General features: G+C 35.2%; 1 protein-coding gene across 1 annotated transcript; it reads right to left on the reverse strand.

Moving 5' to 3' along the window:
* Positions 1-6,171: 6,171 nt before the first annotated feature.
* LOC136217858 (squamosa promoter-binding-like protein 6) lies at positions 6,172-10,965 on the reverse strand. Its single transcript, XM_066004533.1, has 5 exons — positions 10,852-10,965; positions 9,254-9,906; positions 8,661-8,797; positions 7,148-7,897; positions 6,172-7,008 (listed from the first exon to the last, which is right to left on the reverse strand). Exons 2-4 carry the CDS (start codon positions 9,886-9,888, stop codon positions 7,158-7,160), a joined length of 1,512 nt encoding a protein of 503 aa, XP_065860605.1. The 5' UTR covers positions 9,889-9,906; positions 10,852-10,965; the 3' UTR covers positions 6,172-7,008; positions 7,148-7,157.
* Positions 10,966-11,791: the final 826 nt, after the last annotated feature.

Raw genomic sequence — 11,791 nt, forward strand, 5'->3', positions numbered from 1 at the left:
TATTTATTTATTGACATTTGTTTAAGGGTTCCACTTGCCAAGTAAAAGTATACTCAATGGTTCACCGGTCGACTCAAACTATATCACAATCTCAATCACAATCTCATCATACTATATATCAACAGCACAGGATACAATTCCCCGTCAGGTATCCCCGCACCACCCCGGTGTGTAGCAAAAACAGCACAGAGTATCTCCTGCATCCCGAGATACTCCGACACTAGCCCCATGGACAAGTGCCTAGCAAATCATATATCAACTCAACCATATATACCATCAATACGTACACGAATGAACCATTGAATATAACTTCGTCAAGACAAGCTATTAATTATTTTCAATTTCTTTCTTTACCAAACACATCCAATATTCGTTTCCCTCAATAATAATTATTTCATAATATTTAATATCACACTAATATGTATGACACTAGCTACATTCATTAAGCAAGTCACAACAGTCACATAGTTTCAGTTATCATCATTATTATCACTGATAATAAAAAGACACGGACGTCATCAATTGTTACATATTCACAAACTTAACACATTAATCAATGAACCACACCAACTATCCATTTAACAATCAAATACAAAGAACATACAAATAAATATAACTAGGTATATAATTAACCACTTACTTGATATTTACATAATTGAAAATAATTATCAAGCCATGACCGCTACCTTCAACTCCCTCGCTACGAATGACAACCACTGTAAATTTTCTCTCTCGATATAGGTAGGCGGCTATCTTTCTAATTGAAGGAATAATAACCCTTTCTTTTTCCAAAATTTCCAAAGGGTTTGCGACCGGCCTCCAAAAAAAAAAACAAGTTTCATATATATATATATATATGAGAAAAGAAGAAGTTTACCCTACCTAAAATAACCATTATTGTTTCTTTTTATAATAAACACATATATAATTGTTTTAATCAATTAGAATTCTAATACCTATGCTTTACCTCGTGAAACAAATAATTAATGCTAACTTATTACTCTTTTAAAAAAACACTAATTTATCACAAATATTTAATATATAAAATTTTCTTTAGTAGAATGAACTTCCTTAGACAAGGCTTGAAAAATTTAATTCCTAAGGCTCTCAAATGTGGAAGGGGGTATTGGTGAGCCCAAAGGGCATCACAGTGAACTTAGTTCCCCTCATGAGTTCTAAACATAGTTTTTGGATTTCAGCAGGATGCATCTGTTAGCATGGATTTTTCCGATCCTAATGATGAAATTAGGTTGCATGTACTCGGTGCGTTGCATGTGGGTCTCGTGTCGCTTCGTACTGGATCAAAGACCGAAACCCAAAATCGTTTCTCTCAATCTTAGAACTTAAAGTCAACTGTTCCATTATGAGTCTAACGCACTTTTTCGGACTCAATTCGGAAGTCAAACGAAGGAGTTATGACCATTCAAAGTCTTCCGAATGGAAGCTCGGGACGATGTTAGAGCCATATCTTTCAATCAGCTCATTATAGCCTTGGACCTTAAAACATGAAATGTCCATCTCGTCGAGATGAATCCAACAGTATAAGAATCGTCGAAATAATATGTCGGGAAAGCCATTTTTTGGAAACTGGAATGATCTGGGCTGCATTCAGGGCTAACCAGGGGGTGGCTGATCGACCACCACCTGTGCCTGATCGGCCACGGGCGGGAAGTTAAAACAGATTCTGAATTTCTATTGTAACATGCCCAATAACTCGAAATAATTGCAAAATACAGTTCTAATACTGGTTTAGAATGTTGATAACTGCCATTTAGGTAGGGTGGCCATCTTTTACTAGAAAAAGAAAGAAGTTACAGAAACGACAGAAGGTTACAAAGAAAGAGTGAGAAAGAAGAAGAGAAAACTCCATCTTCATCTTCTTCAACCCAAATTGTTCCAAAAGGATCAGAAATCATTCCCACGTCAATCTAAACATCATTTAAGTTCACAACACTCAGTTTAGAAAGAGGTTTCTAAAAAGAGAAATACTTGAAAGTGAGTGAAATCCTTGATTTCCCTCACTGATTTTTTGGGTAAACACCCATTTCAGCACCCTAATCCTCCTAAGAAGCAAGGAAAGGGATCAAATTAATTATTTGAGATTGATTCATTCATGTTCGTGTCTAATTCCACCAGTTTGGAATTTTGTTCGCGGGTTTCACTTGCATTCCTGTTCATTTGCGTTCGTGAGTTTACCTCTACGCTAATCCGGATCATAGCGCCAATGGTAACGCTCTGAAGGGTTTAAAAGCCTTTCGCTGACTGTGCAATTTGATTTGAATATATTTGGTTTCACTGTAGTTTGAGTTACAGACAAAGTAGAATTCTGTAATTCAAGGGTGGTGGCTGATTGGCCACTACTACAAAACTACAAAATTTTGATGCTTTCTATTTTAGTACGTGTTGAGTCTGTAATTTTCTATTTCGGTAAATTTACATTCCAGTACGCGTAAATAGGTGATCAAATGCTCAAACCAGTGTTGTAAAAATCGATCAAGTCGGTGACTAATCGGCCGATATATCGGTGATTTTTACAACACTAACCGATTTTATATAACTAGTCGGCATAAGTTGGGAGCCCAATTTTCTTCCACTTAGGCGGTTCAAATCGGGTTAAGTCGGACAAGTCGGGTTAGACGGAAAAATCGGTCTAGGCGGAAAAAATCGGCTGAAACAGGTTAAAATCGGCCCAATTTATAAATTACAATTAGTAAAAAATAATACAAGTAATTAGTATTAACTAATAACTATTTTATTATTTATTTAAAATAAATATTTATATTTTTCTATTATATAATATTTATTATTATTATTTTTAGATAGTATAATTTATATTTTAAATGTGTTTATATAATATTTATCTAATATAAATCGAAAAAATAGAAAAATACAAATCTGATTAATCACCGGTTAATCTTTGGAGGTCTTGTCCGCCCGACTAGCGCCTAGCGACTTTTACAACACTGGCTCAAACACGTAAAATGCAATGCGGGTTGAGGGTATTTTTGGAATAAATATTAAATCTGCTAGAATAGTTAGATATAAATCACAAATCGAAATGCATGCGGATGTGATTAGACAATAGGATCTGAATGAGTCCTAATTGATCGAGTCTGGCATCGTAGATAAATCCGAAAAACGGGTCTCAATATCTTGCAGCTAACATTTATCTGTCTTGCAGGTTTAATATCTTTAATTCATAGGACTAGACTGGTTGTATAGGCTTTTTTGTAATTTTGGAATGTAATTTATTATTCGGTATTTATTTATCCCTTTTGTGTGATAAATGATTATAAACTGAAAATGAATTATATCATAAATGATATTCTAACAGAAGTCAAGTCTACCTATTTATTAATCAAACTCTTTAACTGTTTAATTCACGAACCTAACTCTAAAGATATGGCATAGTGTGGGCTCATATGTCATCTAATTTATATGTTTCCGGACATTAATCCTGGGTGGCGACTCTGACATATCGAATTAGCCTAAAAACATGACACAAGGCTAAGTAATGCATACACCGGAAGGGACACACCATGTGTCGTTCTTAAAAATGTTAAGTGGCAGTGTAATGTAAAAACAGACCTTCACAGTTAAAGGACTAGGCGCTCACAACATCCTTATTTGATAGCATCGAGAAGTGAGATCTATTTTATAAAAGACTATAACTACATGTAATGCATCTAGTAGTTCTTCAATTATAGGGATTGGAAATATTTCCTTAATTGTCTTGCTATTAAGATCTTTGTAGTCAATGCATATTCTCCAGGTAATGTCTCTTTTCTTGACCAATACCGCTGGTGAAGAATATGGACTAACACTATGATGAACTATGTCATTGTCTAGCAGCTTCTGGATAATTTTCTCTATGACATATTTTTGAAGAGATGAATGTCTATAGGGTATGATATGGTTGAGCATTCTCAACATATTGCTTTCTGAGATCACTTCAATTGAAGTAATGGAAAAGCCCTACAAATGATAATCGGAGGTCCCTAGCTTAAAGGACATGCTCAAGGAATTGATATTCCAAGTGATATCCTACAATGCCTCTTGGACTTGCAGCGTGCACAACACAGGCTCATCCCGCCATGCGTTTTAATTCCACAAATTAATGAGGTTGCCAGGACTCGAACCCTCAACCGTTTGGTCCTAGAGGCGCTGATACCATGTCATGGAACCGATTGAACTAAAAGTTCGAACTGATAGTTAAGGCCCAATCATATATTTTATATACTTTCTGCATGTTAGCTATTGTGATTTTAAAGGGCTCAATAGCCTTCAAAGGACACCCTCAGACCCTTAACTATAGTAAGATCAAGGCAATTGTGTGTGCTATCTGAATCCACCAAGATATGCAAGGATTTTTTCTTAAAACTGCCAAAGAGTCTCATTGTTTGGGGGTGAGTTCCCATGTAATCGTCACATGGCACATAATGAAATTGTAGAGATTTCAGTCAAATCAGCCACTGCTTTTGTCTCATCCTCTATCTCTTCCTTATGACATTCTTGCACCATAATCATGTGCATATACTTTGAGCTCTTCTCATCACACCAAAACATTGGTTTTTAGCTCTTTTATCAGCTAGTTCTGCTTTTGTTAGCCTGCGTACTTTGAGTTGGGTTGGTAGTGTAGTGTTTAGTTAAGTGCGAGATATAGGATTGGGGTGAGCAAAATATGGCAGCAGTTTTGTAGCATTTGGTGTAGGAAGGAGTGAGGGTTTATAGGATGTAGACATAGAGGAAGGTGCAATAAATGTGGTGAGTGCTTTATTACAAATAGTTCTACCTAGAGGAAAAATGTAGACATAAGCCTATTGCTAGGTTTTGGGTCCTACATTTGCAAAAGGTGCCCAATAAGATCCATCAAACCACTAAGGAAACAACTTGAAACATTTTTTCCAAAGAGATTTACCTTATGCGAAGAAACATCAAAGACACCAAATATTATAAAAGAGATCGTGTTTCAATCAAACGTTTCTAATCTTCCATTGAATGCATACATTCTTTCCCTAAATCTTCTCTATTCTTCAAATATAACCGGTGTCGTTCTAAAGCTCTACCTACTAGGTGAAGTAAGACCAGCTTAACTCTAGTATTGGGTAGAGTGAGATTAATTTGGAAGAACCTTTCACAACGAAAAAGTCACCTCTACAAATCTGTTCAACCGAACTTGGGGAAATCTACTTTACTGAATCAAGTGGAAAGTTTGTATGGTGGAGTTTCTAGGTCAGAGGAATTTAGGTTTAATGTTGGGTTGAGGTAGATCCCTTAGCGTGCGTAGTAAAAATAAAGGTTTTAAGCTCATCAATTATTATACCTTGTGATTTATTGATTAGCTCAGTGAATGCTTGCTCCTACTTATTATGCTCCATGAACATGCTCTTCACCATAAATTTGATGTTTTTTTCAAAAAAATTTAAGACCCGAGACTTGATGTTGTCCACCATGGTCGTTGCTTGAATATGGCAAGAGCAATAATAACTTAGGTGAGGAACAAATTGCTTTGATACCAAAGAAATTCTCTTGATGAGAAGGAAGAAGAATAGAAGAAGCTTAGAGAGGCGGAAATGTGTATTCATTACCATAAATTCCATTAGTAGATTATATCCATTACACCTAGGGAATGTTGTTAACAGATTGCAGGATTGTTTGTACACGTATACTCATCCTCCAACTTTTTTTTTTCAATACTCATCCTCTAACTAACTCAGCTAAAGATAAGACTATAAAACGCAACCTAAACAACTTAAAACGACATCTTATTCAATTTCTCACGTATCAGGCTAGGACGGCTTTTGGCAACTCCAACGTATGAGGAATGCACCTAGAAGAAGGCTTGTATTTTATTTCATTAATAATAAATTGCATCACAAAAATTGAAGCTTTTAAAGAGTATTTTAGAACTTGTGGTATACAGTCCTCCACTCCTGTCAAAAACTCATCAATAATCAAATATCAAGTGCTATCAAGGTGACATAAATAACTCAAAACTAAGAGCCCTAGGGATGGGGAAAACAAAAAGGAAATACCCAAAAAACAAGCACACTCAAGAATTTTATAAGGGTTTAAAGCTGCAGAAAAGATATGTTGCATGAAGGGAAATCTTACTTTTAACACAAAGTGCAATAAAAGATAAAAACATGGGTCCATATCCTGGGTGGGATTGATGACTTAATTCTTGCTGACTTTTTGAAAATGTGTTACCTTTAACAACTCATTCCCCACACACCACTCTGTAGACTAGAGGGTGAGAGAGGGAGATAATAATAAAAAAAAAAAGTAAAAGAGAAAGTTAAAAACTTTTGATTAGTGCATCAAGTGGGTTTTCATTCCTATCTTGCTTCAACTGGAAATGGAAAGAGGCTAAATCATTCAATTTATATTCATTCTTCTTGGAGCTTGACTTGGTCAAAGCTCCAAGGTATATGGAATAAATTATATAATAGAAAAAAAGGGCTGTAAAGAACAGCAGCAAAAGGTATTATGTATCAAGAGTGATATTCTAAAATATTAAGACCAAAGATATGAAGGATCTTCTAGTTGGTTAAGCATTAAGTATGCATATAAAATAATATAAGTATGAAGGCATGCGTTAAATGAACTCAACCTCCTCAAGTTCTATGGGTTTGCCTTTGCCTCACTTTGTACCTTCAAAATTGCCCCTTCACAAAGTGATGAAAGGTAGGACTCTGCTTTAGATAAACAAACATTAAAAGGTTCTCCAGTGACTGACTATACTGAGTTGAGTTGTACAATTAAGTGTTTGAATCCTTGAACTAATAGGGGGTAAAATAAAGTACTTAAACCAATAAATACTATTAATAAACTTATTTAAACTTGGTGATTAAACCCGCATTAGCTTCTGTTATGTACCTATCAGTATAGAATTATTCTACAACTTGTCTCTTTAATTTTCTGCTCATATCTAAGTCCAGTGTCGCGCCAGAGAAGTTAGTTTACATACGTGATGAAGCAGCTTACGTTCAACACGATTCTCTGAGCCTGCACCAACATTAAAGTAATCATTACTCCTAAAGATATTAAGTTCCTTTAGAGAAAGACTTATATGGATCAACCAATAATAATTGTCAAGGATCCAGACAAGAATTACTAAGAGATTTCAGAAAGTTATGATTCAAACCTTTCTCCTTTCATGTCCCATAGGTGGGAAGGAATCTCGAAAAATCCTCAATTTCATGCTTCACTTGGGCAGAATTTCGCTGCTGCTCCACCCTATGGAGATGTGATGAGAGTTGAAGCAAATCCACTGTAGATCCATCTTCAGCAGGAACACAATATTTGGCATTCAAAAAGTCTGCCTCTTGATCTTGAAGAAATCCGTCTGTTTCAACTTGAAGATCAGCAGCACGACCAACCATAAAGGACCCGTTATGGTTAACTTTAATGGTATTCATGTCAGATGAATGAAATGCATTCGTCATATACTTTCCTGAAGATTCTATGCCAAAGGACTTTTCAGAAAAACCTGTGCCATGGTGGCAACGATTAGCTTGACTGATGAAGGGCCTTGCCATTGTAACTCCTGCTGAATGGCTTAAGTCCTGTGATTCCGCTGACAGAAGAGAGAGAGCACAACTGGAATGTGACACCCCAGCAAGGTCATGAATAGATGACGATGCATTAAGAAGAGTGAAGTCTTCAGCGGCTGGTGGAAATATTCCAGAAGTGTTATGGATCTCATTGCCATGTAGATGGAGAAAGGACTTCGGAAGTAACTGTCCATCGGCACAGTATGACTTCTCTTCCATCTTAACAGGCCTAGAGTAGTTAGCCTGTTCATATTTATCAGGATAAAGAATACCACCGGGTAGTATATTTGGGAAAATGATAGAAGCCTTCTTTGGCAAGGAAGACTCCAAAAATTTGTTGCCTGCAGAATCCATAAAAGTTAGCAATTTAGTGAAATATATGTTGAATAATGAAAATTTGAAAGTTGTGCATATATAGCATACATTGGTTTAAATGGGGAGGATCGATTAATTCCAAAATCACATAAGATTGAATAGATCCATTATCAGGATTTTATTCATGAAGCATCTACAAGATTGAATAGATTTCAATAACCAGAGACTAGCCGATTAAATATTCGAAGCCTCAACAGAAGTTCTAAGACATTAAAACATGCTCTCAGTTTCAGGATTCACAGTTAAAAAAACATAAAGAACTGCATTCGAACAGAAGTTCTAAGCTGCACAACATTCTCTTTCAGGATTATCATTGTCACCCAGTGCAAGTATAACCAAACCTATGACAAATGTAAGATTTGCTGAAATGTAAAGCCACAGCTTTAGGCATGCTGTTAGAGTTGATTTATATGAAGAGATCATCCAAAAATTCAAGATTGTCTTTCTAGAAAGAGATATTTACAAGAGCGCGGACTTTGGTTGATGTCATTAGTTTACCCATTAAACTCATTAAAAGTGAGAAAAAATATGTTATTCATCCTAAAAGAGAAGCATTATCGACTTAAAAACATACTGTAATGGAATTTTAGTGGCATAGATCAACATTCATCTAGCAAACAACACCACTTCCCTTCAAGAAGCAAAATTTCACAAAATGGATGCTAATTGCTGCTAGAGTATTTAAATGTATTTAAGAAAGACTAGTAAAAACTTATGACTTGTCCATACCTTGATACGAATGCAGCAACCTATGTGGTCTGCCAGAGAGACCACCATATTGAGGCTTCCTTCTACGTTCATTATGACCTGCTAGGCGTTTACGACAACTGCGCTTACCCTCATCAAATTCAACCAGCAAATGAAACCTGATTAATCAAGTATTGTAAGATCAATCAATGGGACTTGTTGAAGATAAAAGATCCGCATGCTAAAAGATCAATTTAAGATTAAGTAGTATAAGAAAACCAAGTTGGGTACACTTAAGGAGAAGATGCACAGAATCAGTTGTAGGTAAAAGACTCATAAAAGATTATAAGATCAATTGGACAGGTGAAAACCAAAATTCCCCATTCATATCTTTGTAGTTTTATTCACTCTAAACATAACTAGTCTCCCTAGAGCCACTTCTATTCCATTTTCCTAATTTTTTCCCAAATAAACCATAAATCAACAGATACAGAGAATCTTATCAAAGTAAATTAAGTATCACCATCAAAGGCCAGTTAGCCAACATAAATGCATGGATAAGAACATGAGCCTGGTATCACCTTTAGAACAATAATGAAGGACAAAAAGGGGAAACAAGAAACATAGAAGTTAACCTGCTACACTGCTGACAAAACCTTTGCTCAACACCATTAACAATAACTCTAGGAGTCTTTGAGTGGACCTCACAAACTTTATGCCTCTTGTGGTAATCCTTCAAGGAGCTGAGATCCTTGTGGCAACCATAGACCTGGCAGAAAGGAGTCTGCAAGCGTGTACTCACTGTTCGAGCTCTCTTTGCCTGAGAAGTTGGCTTCACTGAAGAAATCACTGATCTCTCTTTCAAGAACTTGGTATTCAGTGCATTTTTACCATCAGCCAATCTCCCTAGCTTCAAATCAATAAGAGATGAATCGTGGCTGTTAGCTTCCATAAAAGAATTAGAATGATTCGACCCAGATTCCAGTGATGAATTTGAAGCCATCATAAAGCTGGGTGAAGTTAATTCTATCTTATTAGGATCAATACCAACTTCAAAACTACCAAGCATCTCCACACCTCTCTCACATCCATAAAAAGACTTTTTGGGCGTTTCAGAGAAACCTAAATCCACAAACTCCATGCTCTCAACAGAATCCCCATCCCATCCTGATAGAAGTTTCCTACTTCTCCCAAATGAATCAATAGATAAATCTATTTCATCTGGGAACAGAAGACCTTTCCCTTCTGCAGCATAGCGCCAAGACTCCATCAGCAGAGAACAATACAACTGCAGACAACATGTTGATAAGCATAAACTCGTAAGAAAAAGAATAAAAAAAATTACCCCAAAATAAAACAAGTATCAACCTTTAGAACTTGTAGCAAAAGACCAAATTCACTTTTAATTGTGTGAAAGTCAGAGAGATAGCAAGTACACATTTAAATAACGATGTAGAAAAAGTTATAGCAAAAACATGGTTGCACTAAATTAAATACTAAAAAAAGATGAAATTGACAACATAAAAAATAATAATATATATCAAAGGATTAAAGATGATGATCCAGCTAAAATCAAACACAAAAACCAGAATTCTACAAGCTAAACTAGACCAAATGTAATGAGACCCATAGACTCATCATGGCTTGTATGCAGGAATAATAACATTGTACGATATGCCCAGAAAGTTGAATGGAAAATAAACAGGATAAGTGGATAACTTAAATGCCTCCATCTCGTTATATCCACAAAATTTCAGTTAATGAGAGGATATGGGATTTTCTAGTATCAAATTTATCTTACATCAACGAGGATTTGAAAATAATTTCTCCCAATTTCACTTTCCTCTGCTTTTCTCAGTAACCAAACAGAGGAGTCCACAATGAAACAGAGTCAGAATCCAAAAGACCCCAAATGAACTACTTACTAAAAAAAAGAACAGAAAGTTCAACAACTTCCACATTCAAACCCTCAAAAATAGAATAGAAAAATCTCAACTTATGCTCGTAAAAGGAGGTACAAGAGCAAAGGACCAGACAAAATTAAATTTCCATCTTCAACAATAAAACACAGTTTAAAATTGACAGCAAGTGTGCTAGTAGTACTGGATTGTTTGCTAAATTCCAACTTTCTTTTAGCGAACAAACAGTATACACAGTGAAAGAGAAGGAGAAGAAGACAGAGAAAAGAGAAATTAAGAAAGGAAAAACAGAGCAGCTTCTGTAATTTGCTTACCGGAGAAGAAAGTAGAGACGGAAAAAGAGAGAAAAGTAAAATAAAATCAGGAATGGGGAGATGAGGTCGAAGCAGATACACATACACAGTGACTCAACATGATTTCCACTATACACTCTCTGGTCTCAAAAGCATGTCCAGGTCTTTTGTAGCTTTTGAGACTTCTGTATTTCCCATTATGTCCCTGTTCTTTTCATTTTATTTCCAATCCGTCACTCACTATAGCACCTACTCTTTTTGTTTTCTTCTTTACAATAATTATTTTATTCTTTTAGTTTTTATGCCTCGTTAATCATTGCATCATTTAATTTAACAGAACTAATTAATTTATATATCTCTTTTAATATTTTTCTAATATAATATCCCCTATTTTTTTACCTAAGAAGATCTTTATTTTATTTTTATTTTTGTTGATATTAACTTTTTTTTTTTTGTCCTTTTATCTTTTTTTTTTTCCGATTCTTAACAGTTATATTCCGCATAAATATAGTCATTTTATATTGTACTATGTCTGTCCTGAAAGCTAAGATATGTTCAGTTAAAAATTCTAAAAAAATAGATAAAATGACTAAAGAATTAATATTAACAAAACATAAGTATCTTATAATTTGTTTTTCAAAATAGAAGACTTAACAATGTGTTATATAAAACCATGAGGATTAAGTACTATATTTGTTTTTTTTTTTTTTTTTGTGGTAGGAACTATATTTGTTTTTTTTTTTTTTTGGTAGAAACAGGAAGGAAAAACAAAAAAAAAAAACCTAACCTGGGATCAGCTAGGAAAGCTAAGCCCAATCCTATCCTCTAAAAGAAGAGAAGAAAGAAAAGTAAAAGGATCAGAAAGGGTAGTAACGCCTAACATCCCCTCATGACCAGCAGCCGCCAAACGATCCGCGACCCGGTTTTGCTCTCTGAAAATGTGGCTGAACTTTAAGGATTT

The sequence above is a fragment of the Euphorbia lathyris genome, chromosome 2 (assembly GCF_963576675.1).
Source record: "Euphorbia lathyris chromosome 2, ddEupLath1.1, whole genome shotgun sequence".
In the NCBI taxonomy this organism is placed as follows: Eukaryota; Viridiplantae; Streptophyta; class Magnoliopsida; order Malpighiales; family Euphorbiaceae; genus Euphorbia; species Euphorbia lathyris.